Source organism: Dendrobates tinctorius, unplaced genomic scaffold (genome assembly GCF_039654945.1).
Source record: "Dendrobates tinctorius isolate UK_male_01 unplaced genomic scaffold, ASM3965494v1 ptg000157l, whole genome shotgun sequence".
In the NCBI taxonomy this organism is placed as follows: Eukaryota; Metazoa; Chordata; class Amphibia; order Anura; family Dendrobatidae; genus Dendrobates; species Dendrobates tinctorius.
Genome location: NW_027361824.1, coordinates 6,498,359 through 6,525,681, shown reverse-complemented (window position 1 = coordinate 6,525,681; position 27,323 = coordinate 6,498,359). Strand labels below are relative to the sequence as shown.

Sequence of the window (27,323 nt, the reverse complement as noted above, 5' to 3'; positions counted from 1 at the left end):
TCTGCTGGTGCAGTCACTGTGTACATACACTACACTACACTACTGATCCTGAGTTACATTCTGTATTATACCCCAGAGCTGCACTCACTATTCTGCTGGTGCAGTCACTGGGTGCATGCATTACATTATTTATCCTGAGTTACATCCTGTATTATACCCCAGAGCTGCACTCACTATTCTGCTGGTGCAGTCACTGTGTACATACATTACACTACTGATCCTGAGTTACCACCTGTATTATACTCCAGAGCTGCACTCACTATTCTGCTGGTGCAGTCACTGTGTACATACATTACATTACTGATCCTGAGTTACATCCTGTATTATACTCCAGAGCTGCACTTACTATTCTGCTGGTGCAGTCACTGTGTACATACATTACATTACTGATCCTGAGTTACATCATGTATTATAGCCCAGAGCTGCACTCACTATTCTGCTGGTGCAGTCACTGTGTACATACATTACATTACTGATCCTGAGTTACATCCTGTATTATACCCCAGAGCTGCACTCACTATTCTGCTGGTGCAGTCACTGTGTACATACATTACATTACTGATCCTGAGTTACATCCTGTATTATACCCCAGAGCTGCACTCACTATTCTGCTGGTGCAGTCACTGTGTACATACAATACATTACTGATCCTGAGTTACATCCTGTATTATACCCCAGAGCTGCACTCACTATTCTGCTGGTGCAGTCACAGGGTGCATACATTACATTAAAGATCCTGAGTTACATCCTCCCACGTCACCAATGTGACGTAACTACACAGGCACAGCTCTCTGGCGCCCCCTTTGTCTCTCAGGTCAGTAAGGGAACTGCACCTAGAGCAAATGGCCACCGGGGAGGATGTCCTGTTACCCGCTGGGTATTCTAAGATTCGTAATCAGAGTAAAAGCATCAGCCCAAGATTAATTTTATGGTTTAATTGCCTTAAGGGCGCACTAGATAATTACTGAAATATACAGTAAGCTATACAATGGAATTACAGTGGATTTGCAGTTAGAGCAAAATATTACAATAAGAGTACAAGAATTAGAGATTTTAAGCTTGAGGTCAATTTACCAGATTGTCGGTTGCATGTGGGTGCCGGGAGCTCTGCAGTCCACAGGTACAAGAATCTTAGTTGCCGGACAGACCCGAAAGCATGGGCCGCTGCTCCCCTTGGCAGATCTATCCCCAGTTCCTTCTTAGATCATCATCGTCTGTTTTTTTCTGTGAGAGAGACCCTCTGCCATGGGCTGCTAGTTCTTAAGCACGCTAGGTCCCTCCCCCTGTGTCAGAGGGTGGGCTAATAATCTCCACCCTGGAGCTCCCTGCAGAACTTATTCCCAATATCTAAGAAAGGGGGTAACTTTCAACAGCATGATCGAATCAGGGCATGAGATGTACCAGTGAATGTGGTTTGTTTTGCCTGTCGTGTGGAGAGCAGACATGGCCCCATTGGGTCATTGTGGAGGGCCAATCTATGTATCTCAGGCCCCAGAACCCTCACCGCCTCAGGAGTCGCATTGCCAGATGCGCGAATTTCTCAGGGTCACTCGGATATTTTCCATGAGTCCATAACTCGAAAGATGTGCTCATAATCCATGATCCTAGGATGGAGTCGGAGCGGCTGGGAGAGACAATGAATGTGTATTTCTGTGTCTAGCTGACAGGTATATTCTAATTGACGCCCCTAGGCACCTTCTTACCCCATGCTGACGTGGCTCCTCAAGCTTTGAAGTTCTGTTTTGGGCCTTATCTCATTATCATACTGAAAAAAGGCCTTGCTATTCAACATTGGAGCCCTAAATCCTGCTTTGTTCATCACACCTCCCTGCTTTAGAGGGCTCTAGGGGTATCGCATTCCTGTGCTCCCCCTATGCGCCCTTCCGCACCCTCTCCTTGCCGGGACAACCCATCAGCGTTACCATGGTCCCTGCCTCTTTTGTGGCGAATGGTGAAGTGATACTGCTGGAGAGCGAGGCTCCAGCATAGCAACCTCCCATTCATCCCAGAGACTGTGTGTAACCAGCTGAGGGGGTTGTGGTCTGTTTCCTCGGTGAATTGGCATCCGTACAAGTATGGCTGCAGGCGCTGCAGGGCCCACACACACACAATTGCCAGACATTCTTTCTCCATCGTGGAATAGGCCACTTCCCTCGGCAGGAGCTTCCGGCTCAGGTACAGAACGGGGTGTTCATGGCCCGTAGCGTCGACCTGGCTGAGCACAGCACCGAGGCCGAAGTCGCTGGCGTCGGTCTGCACTATGAACGGCCGTGTGAAGTCGGCTGCCTGTAGTACAGGAGAGCTAGAAAGGGCGGTCTTGAGCGCCTGGAAAGCTGTCTCGCAGGTGACTGTCCAGTCGACTGCGACGGGCAGCCTCTTCTTATTGAGGTCCGTCAGGGGCTTGGCCAGGGCACTATAGTGTGGAATAAACCTCCTATAGTACCTGGCAGTCCCCAAGAAGGACATCACCTGCTTCTTGGTCCTGGGGGTGGGCCAGGATACGATGGCATCCACCTTCCCGGGCTCTGGCTTCAGAGCTCCCCCACCTACCCGGTGTCCCAGGTAGTGGACCTCACTCATACCCAGCTGGCATTTTTCCGGCTTAATGGTCAAGCCTGCTCGCTGGATCCGCCCGAGCACCTGCGCCCGGTGCTCTAGGTGATCCTCCCAGGTGGGACTGAAGATGGCGATGTCATCTAGGTACGCGGTCGCATACCCTTTCAGTCCCTCGAGCAGCGTGTTGACCATCCTCTGAAAAGTGACAGGGGCATTCTTCATGCCGAATGGCATCACCGTGGACTCGTACAGTCCGAATGGGGTGATGAAGGCAGAGCGTTCCCGTGCCCCAGGGGTCAGGGGAATCTGCCAATACCCCCTGCTCAGATACATGATGGTCAGGTACTTGGCCCCGGCCAGCTGATCGAGCAGGTCATCGATGCGCGGCATTGGGTACGCATTGGTGACCATCACAGCGTTGAGCCCCTGGTAGTCCATGTAGAACCGCGTAGTTCGGTCCTTTTAAGGGACGATGACTACAGGCGAAGCCCACGCACTGTTGGACACTTGGATCACCCCCAGCTTCAGCATCTCGTCTATCTCTTGGCGCATGTTCTGCTGCACCTCAAGAGAGACCCGATATGCTGAACGCCGGATCGGGGGGTGATTGCCGGTGTCCACGTCATGGACGGCTGTCTCAGTCCTTCCAGGAAGGCTGCTGAACAGCCCCCGAAAGGGGTGTAGGGTGAGCCCCAGCTGGGAACGTTGGTCATCCGAGAGCTGGTGGCCAACCCCCACATCCTCGATGGATCCACCCGCCTTGGCTTGGGTTAGCAGATCCAGGAGGGTTTCTACCTCTCCTTCCTCGGGAAGGTTACACACTGGGTGGGCACAAGCCTCCCGCTCATGATGGGCCTTCATCATGTTCACGTGGAAGGCCTTCCTCCTTCCAAGGGCGTGGTCCAGGGTGACCAGATAGGTGACAGAGTTGAGCCGCTGGTGCATGAGGTATGGACCCTCGCAGGCCGCCTGAAGCTTGTTTTGAGGTACGGGGACCAGTACCCACACCTTTTGACCCACCTCGTAGGTCCGCTCACAAGCATTCTGGTCATACCACCGCTTCTGGTCAGCCTAGGCTTGGGCCATATTGTCATGCACCAGCCGTGTCAAGGCCATCAATCTGTCCCAGAAGCGCACGACATACTCAATGACCGACACTCCAGGGGTGGCCAAATCCCTTTCCCATGCTTCCTTCACCAGAGCAAGGGGCCCCCGTACACGTCGCCCGTACAGGAGCTCAAAGGGGGAGAACCCCATTGAGGCCTGTGGGACCTCCCGGTAGGCAAACAGCCAGTGTGGGAGATACCGCTACCAGTCTCTCCCGTGGGAGTCGACCAGCATCTTCAGCATCTGCTTTAAGGTGCCATTGAACCGCTCACACAGGCCATTGGTCTGTTGGTGGTACGGGCTGGCTACCAGATGTTGCACCTGTACCTGCTTACAGAGAGACTCCATCAGCTGCGACATGAACTGGGTCCCTCGGTCGGTGAGCATTTCCTGGGGAAACCCCACTCTGGAGAAAATCTCCAGTAAGGCAGTGGCCACTTTGTCAGCCCGAATGGACGACAAAGCTACCACCTCCGGGTACCGGGTGGCATAGTCCACTACCGTTAGTATGAAGGATTTCCCAGAGCGGCTGGGAGTGGACAGAGGTCCAATGAGGTCTACAGCCACCCTCGAGAAAGGCTCTTCGATGATGGGCAGAGTTACCAGTGGGGCTTTGGGGCGCCGCCCCGCCTTTCCCACCCTCTGACAGGTGTCACACGAACGGCAATAGGCAATCACCTCGGTCCTCATTCCCGGTAAGTAGAAATGCTGAGCTAGCCTAGCCCTGGTTTTAGTGATCCCTAGGTGTCCGGCCATGGGAATCTCGTGTGTGATCCGCAACAATTCTGCCCTGAACGGATAGGGTACCACTAACTGTCGGTCCCTGGGCCACGCCACCGGTGAACCCTGCTGGACCGTTACCCGGTACAGCCGTCCCTGGTCTCAGACCACTCGCTCACGGTCAGACTCCAGGGGAGGCTGTGCCGCCTGCTCCTTGAGAGCTTTCAGGCTAGCGTCAGCTTCCAACGCTGCCTGAAATCGCTGACTCGATGTGGCAAGAATTGACGAAACTGCCACATCCTCTGTCAGTTCCCCGGGATCTGTCTCCTTGCCGCTGTCTGACTCGGCAGCCACTTGGTCGGAGAGGGGGAAACCATCGGACCTCCGCGAGGCTCCTTGGGCTCCGGCGCTCCTACTCCTGGTAACAGCAGCCACGACCGCTGAGACCACAGGTAGCGCCTGCTGCCCCTCGACCCCCGACCAAGTCGCCGGGTCAGGCAGACTTCCCTGGCCTCCTGACATCCCGGATGCGGGGAACTACTGCCCTGGGGTCTTGCCTGGTGGCTCCTCTCCCGGGACGCCCCCTCCCCCCATGGCCTGTTCCTCTTTCTGCAGAGGCCCTAGACTCAGCAGGCTGGATTCAATTAGGGGCCCTACACTGCCCATAGAAGCCCCTCCCTCCACCTCTGAGCTCTCCCCTGCAGTCTTCTCACCTGTCCTCATTGTGAGCCCTGTGTGTGTAGTGTCAGTGCATGGCTTACCATCAGGTTTCACTCCCTCCTCCACTGTTGGAGGCACATTCAACACATTAACATTAGCAGTCACAGTAGAGTCATGACATTCTTGGGGAGCCGGACTTGGGGGTTCAGTGGCCACATACTGAGACACTAGCCGCCCCAAATCGGTCCCAAGCAACACATTGGCAGGAATATTCGGCGTTACTCCCACCTCCCGCATTCCCCTCCCGGCGCCCCAGTCCAAAAACACCTTGGTGACGGGCAGCGCCGGTTCAACACCTCCAATTCCGGAGATGGAAAGGGTTTTCCCAGGCACCAAGTCTTGAGGGGACACCACCTCAGGACGTACCAGGGTTCGTTCAGCGTCTGTGTCCCGCAGTCCCATGACCGCTGAGCGGCCGATGGTGACGGGTTGGTAATTGTCCAGGGACCTCCCACCATCCCCTCCCTCACACAAAACAGAGGACGGTTTCTGGGACAGGGATGGGGCCTTCTGGCGCTGGGGACACGCAGCCTTAAAGTGTCCCGGCTGGTTGCAATGATGACAACATCTGGGTTTTGCTCCTGGCCTGGAGAGGGCAGCAGGGGGGTACACCCCTTGCACTCTGGGGGCTGGGGGGACAGGGTCAGGATTGGGCTTACCCCCTCTTCAGGTGCGGCTGGCAGGCTTCTTTGGCTCGGATGCCCTGTTGTTGGCACACTCGTCTGCCAGGGCGGCTGTAGAAGCCCCCTTTGGTTTCCGGTCACGGAGGAACTGCTGGAGGTCCTCTGGGCAGTTCCACAAGAACTGCTCCTTGATGAACAGTTCCTGGACCTCCTGGCGGGTGGTGAGCTCTTGACCCGAGGTCCAGTGCTCCGCAGCTCTCAGCAGTGCCCGCATGTGGTCGGTCCAGGTGTCCTTGGAGCCCCGCTGCAGGCTCCGGAACTTCCTGCGGTACGACTCCAGGGTGAGGTTGTAGAGCTGGATCAGGGCCCGCTTGATGCTGTTGTAGTCCTGCTCCTCCCCGAGACGTAAGTCCCCCAAAACTTCCAGGGACTTACACCTCAAACAGGGGGTCAGGTACCTTGCCCACTGATCCAGGGCCAGATGGTGTTGGAGGCAGGTTCTCTCAAAGGCCAGCAGAAAGGAATCCAGGTCTCCATCCTTTTCAAGCAGGGGGAAGTCCTCCGCCCGGACCTTGGAAGCCTTGGTCCCCGGTGGGGCTGAAGCAACCAGCGGGAGCCCATGCTGAGCCATCTCCAGTCGATGCCGGCGCTCCACAGCTTCACGGTGTTCTGCAGCCTGCAGCACAAGTTCGGCATGCTCACGCTTTGCTGCTTCCTCTGCCGCCCCTTGCTCATGCTCCGCTGCTTTCTCTGCCGCCACCAGGAGTCTGTCATGGGCGGCGGCGTTACCAGCCTCGAGCTGTGCCATGGCCGTTTGGAAAAGGGCTTCCGATCTGGATAGACTGGGGTGGGCGGGTGGTGGACAGTCCACTGCGGAACTGAGCACGGCGGTCTGGCTCCTTGGGGAGCCCTGGCTGAGCTCCCCCTCGCCTTCAATGGTATTGTCCTCCACCACCTCCTCATAGACCATAGCATTGGCCTACCCCTTTGCCTTACTCCTGGTGCCTTCCGCCATCTTGGGAACCTCTGGTTACTGACACAGCTGCAACCCTGACCTCGCATACAACTTAATATATTTGCACTCTGACCGTCTAGTGCTGGGCTGACCTTGGGTTTGTAACTAATAAGTCATGTCAGACTAACTTAATTTCCTTCTATGACGGTATCACTGATTGGGTGGATCAAGGAAATGCTGTAGATATAGTATATCTTGACTTCAGCAAAGCATTTGACAAAGTCTCTCATACAATCCTTATTGAAAAAATGACTAAGTATGGAATGGACAAGGCAACTGTTAGGTGGATTCATAACTGGCTTAGTGATCGGACCCAAAGAGTGGTCGTAAATGGCTGCACATCCAGTTGGAAGAATGTCTCAAGTGGGGTACCACAGGGCTCTGTCCTGGGCCCTGTATTGTTCAACATCTTTATCAACGATTTAGATGAAGGAATTGAGGGTAAACTGATTAAATTTGCTGATGACACAAAGCTAGGAGGGATAGCTAATACTAGAGAAGAGAGAGAGAGGATTCAAAAAGATATAAATAAACTGGAGAAGTGGGCAGCAACTAACAGAATGGTTTTTAACAGGGAGAAATGCAAAGTACTACATCTGGGCAATAAAAATGAAAAAAGCATATATAGAATGGGAGGAATAGGGCTAAGTGACAGCACATGTGAAAAAGACTTGGGTATACTAATAGATCACAGACTGAATATGAGTCAACAGTGTGATGCAGCAGCAAAAAAGGCAAATGCAATTCTAGGATGTATTAACAGAAGCATACAGTCTAGATCACGTGAAGTCATTATTTCCCTCTACTCCTCTTTGGTCAGACCTCATCTGGAATATTGTGTCCAGTTTTGGGCACCACATTTTAAAAAAGACATCAACAAACTGGAGCAAGTTCAGAAAAGAGCGACCAGAATGGTGACCGGTCTGCAAACCCTGTCTTATGAGGAAAGGTTGCAGGATTTGGGAATGTTTAGTTTGCAAAAGAGAAGACTGAGAGGAGACTTAATAGCTGTCTACAAATATCTAAAGGGCTGTCACATTGTAGAAGGATCAACTTTATTCTCATTTGCACAAGGAAAGACTAGAAGCAATGGGATGAAACTGAATGGGAGGAGACACAGATTAGATATTAGAAAAAACTTTTTGACAGTTAGAGTGATCAATGAGTGGAACAGGCTGCCACGAGAAGTGGTGAGTTCTCCTTCAATGGAAGTCTTCAAACAGAGGCTGGACAGACATCTGACTGGGATGATTTAGCGAATCCTGCTTTGAGCAGGGGGTTGGACCAGATGGCCCAGGAGGTCCCTTCCAACTCTACGATGCTATGATTCTATGATTCTAAGACCCCAGCAGTGAAAGTTACCGCTGGTAGTCTCTAGTGTCTGGGAGTAGGGGTCCCACACACACTATTACTCAGATCCCACCGCTGCCACCAATGTGGAGGAATCAGGACCCGTTCCTCCCACGTCACCAATGTGACATAACTACACAGGCACAGCTCTCCGGGGCCCCCTTTGTCTCTCAGGTCAGTAAGGGAACTGCACCTAGAGCAAATGGCCGCCGGGGAGGATGTCCTGTTACCCGCTGGGTATTCTAAGATTCGTAATCAGAGTAAAAGCATCAGCCCAAGATTAATTTCATGGTTTAATTGCCTTAAGGGCGCACTAGATAATTACAGAAGTATACAGTAAGCTATACAATGGAATTACAGTGGATTTGCAGTCAGAGTAAAATATAACAATAAGAGTACTAGAATTAGAGATTTTAAGCTGGATGTCAATTTACCAGATTGTCGGTTGCATGTGGGTGCCGGGAGCTCTGCAGTCCACAGGTACAAGAATCTTAGTTGCCGGACAGACCCCAAAGCATGGGCCGCTGCTCCCCTTGGCAGATCTGTCCCCAGTTCCTTCTTAGATCATAATCATTTGTTTTTTTCTGTGAGAGCGACCCTCTGCCATGGGCTGCTAGTTCTTAAGCACGCTAGGTCCCTCCCCCTGTGTCAGAGGTGGGCTAATAATTTCCACCCTGGAGCTCCCTGCAGAACTTATTCCCAATATCTAAGAAATGGGGTAACTTTCAACAGCATGATCGGATCAGAACATGAGAGGTACCAGTGAATGTGGTTTGTTTTGCCTGTCGTGTGGAGAGCAAACATGGCCCCATTGGGTCGTTATGGAGGGCCAATCTATGTATCTCAGGCCCCAGAACCCTCACCGCCTCAGGAGTCGCATTGCCAGATGCGCGATTTCCTCAGGGTCACTCGGATATTTTCCATGAGTCCATAATTCGAAAGATGTGTTCATAATCCATGATCCTGGGAGAGACAATGAATGTGTATTTCTGTGTCTAGCTGACAGGTATATTCTAATTGTCGCCCCCAGGCACATTCTTACCCCATGCTGACGTGGCTCCTTCTCAAGCTTTGAAGTTCTGTTTTGGGCCTTATCTCATTATCATACTAAAAGGCCTTGCTATTCAACATTGGAGCCCTAAATCCTGCTTTGTTCATCACAATACTCCAGAGCTGCACTCACTATTCTGCTGGTGCAGTCACTGGATACATACATTACATTACTGATTCTGAGTTACATCCTGTATTATACTCCAGAGCTGCGCTCACTATTCTGCTGGTGTAGTCACTGTGTAAATACATTACATTACTGATCCTGAGTTACATTCTGTATTATACCCCAGAGCTGCACTCACTATTCTGCACTCACTATTCTGCTGGTGCAGCCACTGTGTACATACATTACATTACTGATCTTGAGTTACCTCCTGTATTATACTCCAGAGCTGTACTCACTATTCTGCTGGTGCAGTCACTGTGTACATACATTACATTACTGATTCTGAGTTACATCCTGTATTATACCCCAGAGCTGCTCTCACTATTCTGCTGGTGCAGTCACTGTGTACATACATTACATTACTGATTCTGAGTTACATCCTGTATTATACCCCAGAGCTGCACTCACTATTCTGCTGGTGCAGTCACTGGGTACATACATTACATTACTGATCCTGAGTTACATCCTGTATTATACCCCAGAGCTGCACTCACTATTCTGCTGGTGCAGTCACTGTGTACATACATTACATTACTGATCCTGAGTTACATCCTGTATTATACTCCAGAGCTGCACTCACTATTCTTCTGGTATGTACATATTGATCCTGAGTTACTGTCTATTAGCTATCTTTGTATCTATCTATTATCTGTCTATCTATTATCTATCTATTATCTATCCATTCATCCATCCACCTCCATCTGGTTCTCTTCAGATAAGGAGATAATAGATTCTGCTCCTTGCACTGTAATGAATTCTCGGGCGCTTTTTGCTCTGCAGGTTGCACAGTTTATAATTAGCAGGATAAAATATTTGCACATAAATTCCATTTTGCAGAGTGACTTCAGTTTCCGGTAATCCCCAGATAGCGAGCGTTGTCATGCATAATGTAACGCTGCGTCTGCTTTCATGTCACAGATCACAGATATCCAGAGGACATGATACTCTGCAGCCGCTGCTGCTAATGAGACGCGCTCTATTCTATGCCGGATTTTTTTTTGTGTTTCTTCATCTTGAACATTTGAGTATTTTGATGTTCGTCTAATTTTATCTTGTTAGAATTTTACTGGTAGTTCATGGAAGTTAGTGCATAAATTGTGCGTAGCAGAAAAAAGTCAACTTCGCGTAATTAGTAAATAATTTTCTTTCCCTGCTGATTTCTTCCTCTTTGTCTACTTCATCCTTTGCCCCATTCATTCCTTCTATGAATTTCTATGAATTGCTTTCATCCATGTGCCCTTGGTCCTCAGCTTCTCCATCATACTTCAATTCTATTCACGTCCCTTGTAGATGTTGCAGGACCTTACCAGTTGGCACCTTGATCTTTCTTGGCTTCAGTTTGATCCTGCAACATCTTCATCTAGCGTATCATTCTATCTCTGTCCGCCCACGGCTCCATCTCTGTCCGACCACGGCTCCATCTCTGTCCGACCACGGCTCCATCTCTGTCCGTCCACGGCTCCATCTCTGTCCGTCCACGGCTCCATCTCTGTCCGACCACGGCTCCATCTCTGTCCGTCCACGGCTCCATCTCTGTCCGACCACGGCTCCATCTCTGTCCGACCACGGCTCCATCTCTGTCCGACCACGGCTCCATCTCTTTCCGACCACGGCTTTATCTCTGTCCGACCACGGCTTTATCTCTGTCCGTCCATTGCTCCATCTCTGTCCGTCCATTGCTCCATCTCTGTCCGTCCATTGCTCCATCTCTGTCCGTCCACGGCTCCATCTCTGTCCGTCCACGGCTCCATCTCTGTCCGTCCACGGCTCCATCTCTGTACGTCCATGGCTCCATCTCTGTCCGACCACGGCTCCATCTCTGTCCGACCACGGCTTTATCTCTGTCCGACCACGGCTTTATCTCTGTCCGTCCATTGCTCCATCTCTGTCCGTCCATTGCTCCATCTCTGTCCGTCCACGGCTCCATCTCTGTCCGTCCATTGCTCCATCTCTGTCCGTCCACGGCTCCATCTCTGTCCGTCCACAGCTCCATCTCTGTCCGTCCACGGCTCCATCTCTGTCCGTCCACTGCTCCATCTCTGTCCGTCCACGGCTCCATCTCTGTCCGTCCACTGCTCCATCTCTGTCTGTCCATGTCTCGAAACCCTGTTATTTATTTTATTTTTACTCTCTTGTAAGGTGCTAATTTTTCCACAGCATTGTACGGACATCATCATCACTGTCCCCAATGGGGCTCACAATCTATATTCCCTATCAGTCATTGGAATGTGGGAGGAAAAAGGAGAACCTGGAGGAAATGCACGCAAACATGGGAAGAACATACAAACTCCTTGCAGATGTTTTCCTTGGTGGGATTTGTGTCAAGGACTTTAGGGCTGCAAGGCTGCAGTGCTATCCACAGAGCCACCGTGCTGCTATGACTCTATCCTTGTCCCGATACATCTTCAGCCCTGCCCTGATATGTCTCCAGCTCGGTTCTGCCACGTCTCTGTCCCTGTCCTGCCATGTCTCCGTCCCTGTCCTGCCACGACTACAACCTTGTCTTTCCACACTTCCAGCCCTGTTTTGACACTGCTCCATCCCTGTCCTGTCAGATCTCCATCCCTATCCTTTTGTAACTCCTACTGTTTTTTACTGCAATAGGTCCACCCATGTCCTCCCAGGTCTCAAACTCTGTACTTTAATGGCTCCATCCCTGTCCTGCCACGTCTCCTGCGCTGTCCTGCCACGTCTCCTGCGCTGTCCTGCCACATCTCCTGCCCTGTCCTGCCACATCTCCTGCCCTGTCCTGCCACCTCTCTGTCCCTGTCCTACCATGTCTCAGTACCTGTCTTGCCACATCTCCTACCCTGTCCTGCCACGTCTCCTGCCCTGTCCTGCCACGTCTCCTGCTCTGTCCTGCCACATCTCCTGCCCTGTCCTGCCACGTCAACTTAACGTCTCCTGCCCTATCCTGCCACGTCTCCTGCTCTGTCCTGCCACATCTCCTGCCCTGTCCTGCCACGTCAACTTAACGTCTCCTTCCCTGTCCTGCCACATCTCCGGCCCTGTCCTGCCACATCTCCTGCCCTGCCACGTCTCCTGCCCTGTCCTGCCTTGTCTCCTGCCACGTCTCCTGCCCTGTCCTGCCACGTCTCCTGCCCTGTCCTGCCACGTCAACTTAACGTCTCCTGCCCTGTCCTGCCACATCTCCGGCCCTGTCCTGCCCTGTCCTGCCACATCTCCGGCCCTGTCCTGCCACGTCTCCTGCCCTGCCACGTCTCCTGCCTTGTCCTGCCTTGTCTCCTGCCACGTCTCCTGCCCTGTCCTGCCATGTCTCCTGCCCTGTCCTGCCACGTCTCCTGCCCTGTCCTGCCACATCTCCTGCCCTGCCACGTCTCCTGCCCTGCCACTTCTCCTGCCCTGCCACGTCTCCTGCCCTCTCCTGCCACGTCTCCTGCCCTGTCCTGCCGCGTCTCCTGCTCTGTCCTGCCACGTCTCCTGCTCTGTCCTGCCACGTCTCCTGCTCTGTCCTGCCACATCTCCTGCTCTGTCCTGCCACGTGTCCTGCCACTTCTCCTGCCCTGTCCTGCCATGTCTCCTGCCACATCTCCTTCCCTGTCCTGCCACGTCTCCTGCCTTGTCCTGCCACGACTCCTGCCACGTCTCCTGCCCTGTCCTTCCACGTCTCCTGCCCTGTCCTTCCACGTCTCCTGCCCTGTCCTTCCACGTCTCCTGCCCTGTCCTTCCACGTCTCCTGCCCTGTCCTTCTACGTCTCCTGCCCTGTCCTGCCACGTCTCCTGCCCTGTCCTGCCACGTCTCCTGCCCTGTCCTGCCACGTCTCCTGCCCTGTCTTGCCACGTCTCCTGCCCTGTCCTGCCACGTCTCCTGCCCTGTCCTGCCACGTCTCCTGCCCTGTCCTGCCATGTCTCCTTCCCTGTCCTGCCACGAATCCTTCCACGTCTCCTGCCCTGTCCTTCCACGTCTCCTGCCCTGTCCTTCCACGTCTCCTGCCCTGTCCTTCCACATCTCCTGCCCTGTCCTGCCACGTCTCCTGCTCTGTCCTGCCACGTCTCCTGCCCTGTCCTGCACATTTCCATCAATGCTTCATTAAATCTACATATCTATCCTTTGACCCTGACTCATACTTTTCCTGTAACAAGTCCACCCCTGTCCTCCCAGGTCTCAATCTCTGCCCTTTAACGGCTCCATCTCTGTTCTGCCACATATCCATTTCTCTGCGGACATATCTACATCCATGTCTGACAATGTTTCTAACCCTTTCCCACCATGGTCCATCCCTGACCTTTCATCCATCTTCCTCTCCACCATACCTCTCCTCTCCTCCTTTTTTCCTATACCCCATACCTTTGTGGTACGAGCTGCCCCCATTGCCCCCTTAGTGCTCCCTCCCTTTTCTGGCACTGAGTCTGCTTTACCTGCCTCAGTACCAGGCAGTGGAGCTGAGCCTTAGTACCAGACACAACACATGGACGGGGCAGACATTTTTTTCTAGTGCTGGATCCCTTTAAGAACTATATCTTGAAGTTTTGCTCCATTTCTTTACTTTGGTTGCAGTCTCGGGATGTGGCGTTTTCCTCTAACCCTTCCTACTTTTTGTCTTCTTGCAGGCATCCTCTTCGCTGTGACGGTGATGGGCCCCGGCGTCGCTTTCATCCTCGGATCTGCCATGTTACGCTACTATGTGGACATTGACAAGCTCCCAGCCAGTGAGTGTGAACGCTGAGCTGGCATCAGGCCCAAAAATAAAGGCGAGCTGACAGGCGTTGTGCTGCCGAGCGTCGCTGCCTTCTGCTGAACCATAAAACCTCTATTATCAGCCCGGCAAGATGTCTGCGGCAGCGTATGCCGCCATCTCACCGTGCGACACCTGCTCTCTGCAAGGAAGCCTCAGGCTGCTGAGAGACGCCAAGGATCTAGATGTATCTGGGGCAGACACCATCCTTATGCTGAAGGATACATCTCTCCTTGTAACCATAGTGTCGCAACACTGACACCTTTACTATTAGTAATACTATTGTAACATTATATTTATTATATTTAAAGGGCCAGTACACATACCCACAAAGTAGCTGCAGCTGATTTTTTTGATAGTTAAACAACAATCAAAACAACACGAAACCTTTTCAATGCAGCTACACAAAAATCAGTCCATAATGAAGTCCTACAAAATTTATTATATCATTTATGGCAACCATGTAGTATTATTCCCCAAACTTATCCTCCTCACAGACTGATACTCCCACATTGCCCCCTTACACACACAGTATGATACTACCCATACACAGTGTTATTCCCCCACATCACCCCCACACAGTATAATCCTACCTCCACACAGTATGATGCCCCTCAGTGCCCCCACACAGTATAATCCTACCGCCACACAGTATGATGCCCCTCAGTGCCCGCACATTGTATGATCCCTCCTATACACAGTATGATGCCCCTCAGTGCCCCGTCATTGTATGATCCCACCTATACACAGTGTGATGCCCCTCAGTGTCCCTACATTGTATGATCCCACCTATACACAGTATGATGCCCCTCAGTGCCTCCATAATGTATGATCCCACCTACACACAGTATGATGCCCCTCAGTGCCTCCATAATGTATGATCGCACCTACACACAGTATGATGCCCCTCAGTGCCCCCACATTGTATGATCCCACCTATACACAGTATGATGCTCCTCAGTGCCCCCACATTGTATGATCCCACCTACACACAGTATGATGCCCCTCAGTGCCCCCACATTGTATGATCCCACCTACACACATTATGATGCCCCTCAGTGCCCCCACATTGTATGATCCCACCTATACACAGTATGATGCCCCTCAGTGCCCCCACATTGTATGATCCCACCTACACACAGTATGATGCCCCTCAGTGCCCCCACATTGTATGATCCCACCTACACACAGTATGATGCCCCTCAGTGCCCCCACATTGTATGATCCCACCTATACACAGTATGATGCCCCTCAGTGCCCCCACATTGTATGATCCCACATATACACAGTATGATGGCCCTCAGTGCCTCCACATTGTATGATCCCACCTACACACAGTATGATGCCCCTCAGTTCCTCCACATTGAATGATCCCTCCTATATACAGTATGATGCTCCCTCAGTGCCTCCATAATGTATGATGCCACCTATACACAGTATGATGCCCCTCAGTGCCCCCACATTGTATGATCCCACCTACACACAGTATGATGGCCCTCAGTGCCCCCACATTGTATGATCCCACCTACACACAGTGTGATGCCCCTCAGTGCTCCTACATTGTATGATCCCACCTTTATACAGTATGATGCCCCTCAGTGCCTCTACATTGTATGATCCTACCTATACACAGTATGATGCCCCTCAGTGCCTCCACATTGTATGATCCCACCTACACACAGTATGATGCCCCTCAGTTCCTCCACATTGTATGATCCCTCCTATACACAGTATGATGCTCCCTCAGTGCCTCCATAATGTATGATCCCACCTATACACAGTATGATGCCCCTCAGTGCCCCCACATTGTATAATCCCACCTACACACAGTATGATGCCCCCTCAGTGCCCCCACATTGTATGATCCCACCTACACACAGTATGATGCCCCTCAGTGCCCCCACATTGTATGATCCCACCTACACACAGTATGATGCCCCTCAGTGCCCCCACATTGTATAATCCCACCTACACACAGTATGATGGCCCTCAGTGCCCCCACATTGTATGATCCCACCTATACACAGTGTGATGCCCCTCAGTGCTCCTACATTGTATGATCCCACCTTTATACAGTATGATGCCCGTCAGTGCCCCCACATTGTATGATGCCACCTATACACAGTATGATGCCCCTCAGTGTTCCTACATTGTATGATCCCACCTACACACAGAATGATGCCCCCTCAGTGCCCCCACATTGTATGATCCCACCTATTCACAGTATAATCCTACCTACACACAGTGTGATGCCCTTCAGTGCCCCCACATTGTATGATCCCACCTTTATACAGTATGATGCCCCTCAGTGCTCCTACATTGTATGATCCCACCTTTATACAGTATGATGCCCCTCAGTGCCCCCACATTGTATGATGCCACCTATACACAGTATGATGCCCCTCAGTGCCTCCACATAGTATGATCCCACCTATACACTGTATGATGCCCCATCAGGGCCCCCACATTGTATGATCCCACCTATACACAGTATGATGCTCCCTCAGTGCCTCCACATTGTATGATCCCACCTATACACAATATGATGCCCCTCAGTGCCTCTACATTGTATGATCCCACCTATACACAGTATGATGCTCCCTCAGTGCCTCCACATTGTATGATCCCACCTATACACAGTATGATGCCCCTCAGTGCCCCCACATTGTATGATCCCACCTACACACACTATGATGCTCCCTCAGTGCCTCTACATTGTATGATCCCACCTATACACAGTGTGATGCCCCTCAGTGCTCCTACATTGTATGATCCCTCCTATACACAGTATGATGCCTGCCCCCTCAGTGCCCCCACATTGTATGATCCCACCTACACACAGTATGATGCCCCTCAGTGCCCCCACATTGTATGATCCCACCTACACACAGTATGATGCCCCCTCAGTGCCCCCACATTGTATGATCCCACCTACACACAGTATGATGCCCCTCAGTGCCCCCACATTGTATAATCCCACCTACACACAGTATGATGCCCCTCAGTGCCCCCACATTGTATAATCCCACCTACACACAGTATGACGCCCCCTCAGTGCCCCCACATTGTATGATCCCACCTACACACAGTATGATGGCCCTCAGTGCCCCCACATTGTATGATCCCACCTATACACAGTGTGATGCCCCTCAGTGCTCCTACATTGTATGATCCCACCTTTATACAGTATGATGCCCCTCAGTGCCCCCACATTGTATGATGCCACCTATACACAGTATGATGCCCCTCAGTGTTCCTACATTGTATGATCCCACCTACACACAGAATGATGCCCCCTCAGTGCCCCCACATTGTATGATCCCACCTATACACAGTATAATCCTACCTACACACAGTGTGATGCCCTTCAGTGCCCCCACATTGTATGATCCCACCTTTATACAGTATGATGCCCCTCAGTGCTCCTACATTGTATGATCCCACCTTTATACAGTATGATGCCCCTCAGTGCCCCAACATTGTATGATCCCACCTATATACAGTATGATCCCACTCAGTGCCCCCACAATGTATGATCCCACCTATACACAGTATGATGCCCCTCAGTGCCTCCACATTGTATGATCCCACCTATACACAGTATGATGCTCCCTCAGTGCCTCTACATTGTATGATCCCACCTATACACAGTATGATGCTCCCTCAGTGCCTCCACATTGTATGATCCCACCTATACACAGTATGATGCCCCTCAGTGCCCCCACATTGTATTATCCCACCTACACACACTATGATGCTCCCTCAGTGCCTCTACATTGTATGATCCCACCTATACACAGTGTGATGCCCCTCAGTGCTCCTACATTGTATGATCCCTCCTATACACAGTATGATGCCCCATCAGGGCCCCCACATTGTATGATGCCCCTCAGTGCCTCTACATTGTATGATCCCACCTACACACACTATGATGCTCCCTCAGTGCCTCCACATTGTATGATCCCACCTATACACAGTATGATGCCCCTCAGTGCCCCCACATTGTATGATCCCACCTATACACAGTGTGATGCTCCCTCAGTGCCTCCACATTGTATGATCCCACCTATACACAGTATGATGCCCCTCAGTGCCTCTACATTGTATGATCCCACCTACACACACTATGATGCTCCCTCAGTGCCTCCACATTGTATGATCCCACCTATACACAGTATGATGCCCCTCAGTGCCCCCACATTGTATGATCCCACCTATACACAGTGTGATGCTCCCTCAGTGCCTCTACATTGTATGATCCCACCTATACACAGTATGATGCCCCCTCAGTGCCCCCACATTGTATGATCCCACCTACACACACTATGATGCTCCCTCAGTGCCTCCACATTGTATGATCCCACCTATATACAGTATGATTCCCCTCAGTGCCCCCACATTGTATGATCCCACCTACACAGTATGATGCCCCTCAGTGCCCCCACATTGTATGATCCCACCTATACACAGTATGATGCTCCCTCAGTGCCTCCACATTGTATGATCCCACCTATACACAGTATGATGCCCCTAAGTGCCCCAACATTGTATGATCCCACCTATACACAATATGATGCCCCTCAGTGCCCCCACATTGTATCATCCCACCTATACACAATATGATGCCCCTCAGTGCCCCCACATTGTATGATCCCACAGTATGATGCCCCTAAGTGCCCCCACATTGTATGATCCCACCTATACACAATATGATGCCCCTCAGTGCCCCCACATTGTATGATCCCACCTATACACAGTATGGTGCCCCTCAGTGCCCCCACATTGTATGATCCCACATATACACAGTATGATGCCCCTCAGTGCCCCCACATTGTATGATCCCACCTATACACAGTATGATGCTCCCTCAGTGCCTCCACATTGTATGATCCCACCTATACACAGTATGATGCCCCTCAGTGCCTCTACATTGTATGATCCCACCTACACACAGTATGATGCCCCTCAGTGCCCCCACATTGTATGATCCCACCTATACACAGTATGATGCCCCCTCAGTGCCCCCACATTGTATGATCCCACCTACACACACTATGATGCTCCCTCAGTGCCTCCACATTGTATGATCCCACCTATATACAGTATGATTCCCCTCAGTGCCCCCACATTGTATGATCTCACCTACACAGTATGATGCCCCTCAGTGCCCCCACATTGTATGATCCCACCTATACACAGTATGATGCTCCCTCAGTGCCTCCACATTGTATGATCCCACCTATACACAGTATGATGCCCCTAAGTGCCCCCACATTGTATGATCCCACCTATACACAATATGATGCCCCTCAGTGCCCCCACATTGTATGATCCCACCTATACACAATATGATGCCCCTCAGTGCCCCCACATTGTATGATCCCACCTATACACAGTATGATGCCCCTAATTGCCGCCACATTGTATGATCCCACCTATACACAATATGATGCCCCTCAGTGCCCCCACATTGTATGATCCCACATATACACAGTATGATGCCCCTCAGTGCCCCCACATTGTTTGATCCCACCTATACACAATATGATGCCCCTCAGTGCCCCCACATTGTATGATCCCACCTATACACAGTATGATGCTCCCTCAGTGCCCCCACATTGTATGATCCCACCTATACACAGTGTGATGCTCCCTCAGTGCCTCCACATTGTATGATCCCACCTATACACAGTATGATGCCCCCTCAGTGCCCCCACATTGTATGATCCCACCTACACACACTATGATGCTCCCTCAGTGCCTCCACATTGTATGATCCCACCTATATACAGTATGATTCCCCTCAGTGCCCCCACATTGTATGATCCCACCTACACAGTATGATGCCCCTCAGTGCCCCCACATTGTATGATCCCACCTATACACAGTATGATGCTCCCTCAGTGCCTCCACATTGTATGATCCCACCTATACACAGTATGATGCCCCTAAGTGCCCCAACATTGTATGATCCCACCTATACACAATATGATGCCCCTCAGTGCCCCCACATTGTATCATCCCACCTATACACAATATGATGCCCCTCAGTGCCCCCACATTGTATGATCCCACAGTATGATGCCCCTAAGTGCCCCCACATTGTATGATCCCACCTATACACAATATGATGCCCCTCAGTGCCCCCACATTGTATGATCCCACCTATACACAGTATGGTGCCCCTCAGTGCCCCCACATTGTATGATCCCACATATACACAGTATGATGCCCCTCAGTGCCCCCACATTGTATGATCCCACCTATACACAGTATGATGCTCCCTCAGTGCCTCCACATTGTATGATCCCACCTATACACAGTATGATGCCCCTCAGTGCCTCTACATTGTATGATCCCACCTACACACAGTATGATGCCCCTCAGTGCCCCCACATTGTATGATCCCACCTATACACAGTATGATGCCCCCTCAGTGCCCCCACATTGTATGATCCCACCTACACACACTATGATGCTCCCTCAGTGCCTCCACATTGTATGATCCCACCTATATACAGTATGATTCCCCTCAGTGCCCCCACATTGTATGATCTCACCTACACAGTATGATGCCCCTCAGTGCCCCCACATTGTATGATCCCACCTATACACAGTATGATTCTCCCTCAGTGCCTCCACATTGTATGATCCCACCTATACACAGTATGATGCCCCTAAGTGCCCCCACATTGTATGATCCCACCTATACACAATATGATGCCCCTCAGTGCCCCCACATTGTATGATCCCACCTATACACAATATGATGCCCCTCAGTGCCCCCACATTGTATGATCCCACCTATACACAGTATGATGCCCCTAATTGCCCCCACATTGTATGATCCCACCTATACACAATATGATGCCCCTCAGTGCCCCCACATTGTATGATCCCACATATACACAGTATGATGCCCCTCAGTGCCCCCACATTGTATGATCCCACCTATACACAATATGATGCCCCTCAGTGCCCCCACATTGTATGATCCCACCTATACACAGTATGATGCTCCCTCAGTGCCCCCACATTGTATGATCCCACCTATACACAGTATGATGCCCCTCAGTGCCTCTACATTGTATGATCCCACCTACACACAGTATGATGCCCCCTCAGTGCCCCCACATTGTATGATCCCACCTACACACAGTATGATGCTCCCTCAGTGCCTCCACATTGTATGATCCCACCTATACACAGTATGATGCCCCTCAGTGCCCCCACATTGTATGATCCCACCTATACACAGTATGATGCTCCCTCAGTGCCTCTACATTGTATGATCCCACCTACACACAGTGTGATGCCCCCTCAGTGCCCCCACATTGTATGATCCCACCTACACACAGTATGATGCTCCCTCAGTGCCTCCACATTGTATGATCCCACCTATACACAGTATGATGCTCCCTCAGTGCCCCCACATTGTATGATCCCACCTATACACAGTATGATGCCCCTCAGTGCCCCCACATTGTATGATCCCACCTACACACAGTATGATGCTCCCTCAGTGCCTCTACATTGTATGATCCCACCTACACACAGTATGATGCCCCCTCAGTGCCCCCACATTGTATGATCCCACCTACACACAGTATGATGCTCCCTCAGTGCCCCCACATTGTATGATCCCACCTACACACAGTATGATGCTCCCTCAGTGCCTCCACATTGTATGATCCCACCTATACACAGTATGATGCCCCTCAGTGCCCCCACATTGTATGATCCCACCTATACACAGTATGATGCTCCCTCAGTGCCTCCACATTGTATGATCCCACCTATACACAATATGATGCCCCTCAGTGCCTCTACATTGTATGATCCCACCTATACACAGTATGATGCTCCCTCAGTGCTCCTACATTGTATGATCCCACTACACACAGTATGATGCCCCCTCAGTGCCCCCACATTGTATGATCCCACCTACACACAGTATGATGCTCCCTCAGTGCCTCCACATTGTATGATCCCACCTATACACAGTATGATGCTCCCTCAGTGCCCCCACATTGTATGATCCCACCTATACACAGTATGATGCTCCCTCAGTGCCTCCACATTGTATGATCCCACCTATACACAGTATGATGCCCCTCAGTGCCTCTACATTGTATGATCCCACCTATACACAGTATGATGCTCCCTCAGTGCCTCCACATTGTATGATCCCACCTATACACAGTATGATGCTCCCTCAGTGCCTCCACATTGTATGATCCCACCTATACACAGTATGATGCCCCTCAGTGCCTCTACATTGTATGATCCCACCTACACACAGTATGATGCCCCCTCAGTGCCCCCACATTGTATGATCCCACCTATACACAGTATGATGCTCCCTCAGTGCCTCCACATTGTATGATCCCACCTACACACACTATGATGCTCCCTCAGTGCCTCCACATTGTATGATCCCACCTATACACAGTATGATGCCCCCTCAGTGCCTCCACATTGTATGATCCCACCTATACACAGTATGATGCTCCCTCAGTGCCTCCACATTGTATGATCCCACCTATACACAGTATGATGCTCCCTCAGTGCCTCCACATTGTATGATCCCACCTATACACAGTATGATGCCCCCTCAGTGCCTCCACATTGTATGATCCCACCTATACACAGTATGATGCTCCCTCAGTGCCTCCACATTGTATGATCCCACCTATACACAGTATGATGCTCCCTCAGTGCCTCCACATTGTATGATCCCACCTATACACAGTATGATGCCCTTCTGCCCCCATATCCAGTATTCCCTCTCTGGATCCAGGCTGATCGGGGGGGTCTGCCAGTGCACATTGGTGACACTTGTAGATAATGTTTCCAGGCCTGTAATCCATTGTGAGTTGCACATTCATAGAGGTCTTTGCCCTGGTGGGACAGTGGAGCTAACAGTCATACTGTCCATAGTGTTCCGCTTCACCACAATGCTAACCACCTGCAAGAGAATGGTGCCGCGGCCCAACATACCAGAACCACAATTCATTCTATAAAGTCCCACCACGAGACAGGAACAATGTCCATCACTCGGCCCCATTTCACATTTGCTGGGATTGTCTCTGAACATTCCCCACAGTCTTAGCAAACTCAGAAATGTTAGAGTCTAGAGATGACCGAACCCGAATTTATATTTCGGGGTTCGTACCCGACAGTTTATGTCCGGTGCTAAACGTCGAACACGGACTTCTCCCGACAGTCTGAGAGAGAATTTTCCAGCTTAAAACTTTGGTTCCCCATTCTTTTCAATGGGGTTCTGGTTGTGAAAAGTTCTGGTACTCGAACTGAACCTTGGAGTAAAGTTTGGTTCTTGTTCCAGAACCTGAACTTCCACGGGCCACTAACCCCTATGAGAAAACCATTAGCAGCACCTCCGTAGCTCATGAGTCCACCCTGGAATGATCTCCTCTTCTCCTGGGCATTGTAGCAGCCGTCCTTCTCCTTGCATCCTTCACATGAGTTGTGATAAGCCCTTTTAAAATGAAAGAATACAATAAACACTAAGAAAAAGCTTCCAATCTTGTAAATAAGCTAAATAAAATATTTATAAAAAAATATAACAAGTAAAAAAAAAATCTAATTGTAGAATCTGCTTTACAATGATGAAATCCTCCTTGTCTCTGGCAGTGGTTTCACTTATTTCTGCCCAGACTTTATTATAGAGTAAAAAATAAAGTTTTGTAAAATAATAAAGAAAAAAACTCATAAACAATGTATAAATACCATAAATCGTGAATCTGCTCTTCACTGCTTTTCCTTTGTTTCGTAGGTGAAATAGTTCTGACTCCCAGTGACCCGCGCTGGATCGGGGCCTGGTGGCTCGGCTTCATAGTGGCAGCGAGCATTGTAGCGCTGACCTCCATTCCTTACTTCTTCTTCCCCAGGGAAATGCCAAAAGAGGTAACTACCATCTAATGTCCGGACACTAAACTACACACATACTGCAATGGAGAAGGGGAGATAGATACTGTAGATAGATAGATAGATAGATAGATAGATAGATAGATAGATAGATAGAAGAGTTTGGAGTTTGTCATTTCCAGACATGTGTCACTTACTGGACTGTTTTTTGTTTTGCTTCATAAAAATCAGTGTTTTATCAGCGGGGATTATCAGTACAGGACTAGGTCTCTTGTGCCTCCTAGTTCCTAGTCCTTCTCCGCCCACACCACTAATTAGCAACTTGCTGTTACTATACAATGTATGCAGCTGCCAATTACCAGTGTGGGTGGGGTTATACACAGCTGTCGGTGGTGTGGGTGGGGTTACACACAGCTGTCCGTGATGTGGGCGGGGTTATACACAGCTGTCAGTGATGTGGGTGGGGTTATACACAGCTGTCGTGGTGTGGGTGGGGTTATACACAGCTGTCCGTGATGTGGGCGGGGTTATACACAGCTGTCAGTGATGTGGGCGGGGTTATACACAGCTGTCAGTGATGTGGGCGGGGTTATACACAGCTGTCGGTGGTGTGGGTGGGGTTATACACAGCTGTCCGTGATGTGGGCGGGGTTATACACAGCTGTCAGTGATGTGGGTGGGGTTATACACAGCTGTTGGTGGTGTGGATGGGGTTATACACAACTGTCAGTGGTGTGGGCGGGATTATACACAGCTGTTGGTGGTGTGGGTGGGGTTATACACAGCTGTCCGTAATGTGGGCGGGGTTATACACAGCTGTCAGTTATCTGGGTGGGGTTATACACAGCTGTCCGTGATGTGGGCGGGGTTATACACAGCTGTCAGTGATGTGGGTGGGGTTATACACAGCTGTCGGTGGTGTGGGTGGGGTTATACACAGCTGTCCGTGATGTGGGCGGGGTTATACACAGCTGTCAGTGATGTGGGTGGGGTTATACACAGCTGTTGGTGGTGTGGATGGGGTTATACACAACTGTCAGTGGTGTGGGCGGGATTATACACAGCTGTTGGTGGTGTGGGTGGGGTTATACACAGCTGTCCGTAATGTGGGCGGGGTTATACACAGCTGTCAGTTATCTGGGTGGGGTTATACACAGCTGTCCGTGATGTGGGCGGGGTTATACACCGCTGTCAGTGATGTGGGTGGGGTTATACACAGCTGTTGGTGGTGTGGATGGGGTTATACACAGCTGTCAGTGGTGTGGGCGGGGTTATACACAGCTGTCGGTGGTGTGGGTGGGGTTATACACAGCTGTTGGTGGTGTGGATGGGGTTATACACAGCTGTCCGTGATGTGAGTGGGGTTATACACAGCTGTTGGTGGTGTGGATGGGGTTATACACAACTGTCAGTGGTGTGGGCGGGGTTATACACAGCTCAGCATTCTGAGCTCTGCTACATCTGCAGCAGAAAAACCTATGATTCTATCACAACTGTTGCACTCAATGAACTAAATGATACATCGCTGGAATCAGGGTCTCTGTCTGTACATCATGCTGCTGTCAGATTACATTGCAAATTAAAACCTGCTTCCAGACTCCCTTTAAGACCTGCGTGGTGCTTCTTTACCCACCCCACACTCATAGGTCCGGACCTAACCTTTCCATTTTATGGCCCTTGTACACGATTTTAGTAACATTTCAGCACCTGTGCAGATTCTCACCTCGAAGAATATAAGGACAAGACCAACCTGTAAGAAGCCCCCCATTAGCCCATCTGGATGGACCCCACTGCAGCCTCATGTGCTGCCCCTGTGTATGTAGCCATGTCCTGCAGCACGTGAGTCATTGAATCTTGCACATCCTGTAACTGAGCTTCAGTAAAACGTCTGGGTGCCAGAATCTTACTCGGACCGTGCACCTTACACCTTTCTATGTCCGATCGTTCTGAATGTTTTACATGCGGTTCTTCCATAACGCGGCCACGTGGAAAGGACGAGAACGAGATCCTGAATTCTGCAGTGTTTGGACGCAGAACAAGTTGTGGTTTGTCTGTTTTGCTGAGTGCAAAATAATGAATAGAGCTGTAACAATCAAATATTGGGGAGAAAGGAGGGACACGAGACAAAGAAGCAGGGGCACATGGGGCCCAAAGGGCTCTGCTACATCCAGCGCTCTGATCACAAGCTGTAAACTTACTCCCATGCTTGGATCATGGCGGACATTGGACATGGGGATGGGGCCCTGCTACTAAATGTCCCTTTCTAGACCAGGTTTAGGTCATAGTGCGGCCCCTTGTACAAAACTGTGGCCCTAAATGTTGAAATATTCTAGCTGTAACTCTTCCTAGATCATTTCCCTTCAATGTCACTCTCCCAACTCTCTGACTAAACATGTGGCTTCTTTTCCTCCCTCCTTGGGATCAGACCCGTTAAAGGGCACAAGTGTTCACACCCTCACCCTTAGTCATTTGGTTTTAGCTCAAACTCTTGGGTTTGGCCTTATGTGTGTGTAAGGGGAGGCCAGGACGATAGTCGTGGCCAGGGACACTAAAGCATCAGTGTCCAGGCCTTCCCTCACAGAAAAGTAAAGTCCGCTACTCAGCGTACCTGCGTTTCCAGGTTTGGGTCCCTCTGGTCACTTCCCAAGCGACGATAGCCCCCTCCGAGGTGACTCCCAGTAACTGAGACACAGTCCGTGGCAACTTGAACGGTTTCTTTACTGACAACTTCATATAACATCTCCACAGTTGGCACATCATTTGTTCCATATCCTTCTTTACATGCTACCTCAGCTTTCCCTACTTTGCTGACACTTCCACATGACACATACCCGGACCGGACCATCTTAGACTGCTTCCCAGCTTCTTCCTGGCCTAACCTTGACATGATGACAATTCCTTCTGCCTGTTTCACCCCAGACTTGAGATCATCAGCCACCTGGATTAGTTGCCTCTGGAGAAGCATCCGACCCGTCTGTACTGCTCCCTGTGAAGCTACAGCATCCTTCTGTTCCTCACTCTGTCCGACTCCAGCCGTAAGAGCGTTCGCCCAAGCGATAAGTCGCCACATATTAACTGCTATTCTGGCTCACTGTACTGATGTCCAATAGCTGTGGATAACTTGGGCTAATTAACGTTGCGTGGCTGCCGAGCCGTCCTGGGCCTATAGCCCGTGTGGACACTTCGGGCGCCCTGGCCCCATCTGAACTAACTTCCCTCTAACCTAGCCTTACCTCCCATCAGCCCCTTCTACACTTAACCCTACCTTACTAAGAACTCTATATGCGAAAGTTCCCCCCTCTAGTGTCCAAGGGGTGCACTACCCTTTCCCTATCTAAAATATAATATTATACAATGGAACACAACACATTTACAGGAAATGGTAACACATGTAGAAAAGTGTGGCAATACCATTGACTCTGGGTGGT

General features: G+C 50.7%; 1 protein-coding gene across 5 annotated transcripts in view; it reads left to right on the top strand.

The window, feature by feature from the left end:
- The window catches only part of SLCO2B1 (solute carrier organic anion transporter family member 2B1), a 196,513-nt gene that overhangs the window by 93,655 nt on the left and 75,535 nt on the right, over positions 1-27,323 (top strand). For all 5 annotated transcript variants that reach the window (XM_073548504.1, XM_073548502.1, XM_073548500.1 and 2 more), the window contains 2 exons: positions 13,883-13,981; positions 23,804-23,934. In XM_073548504.1, coding sequence (XP_073404605.1) covers positions 13,883-13,981; positions 23,804-23,934 — 230 coding nt within the window. The remainder of the gene's footprint in view (positions 1-13,882; positions 13,982-23,803; positions 23,935-27,323) is intronic.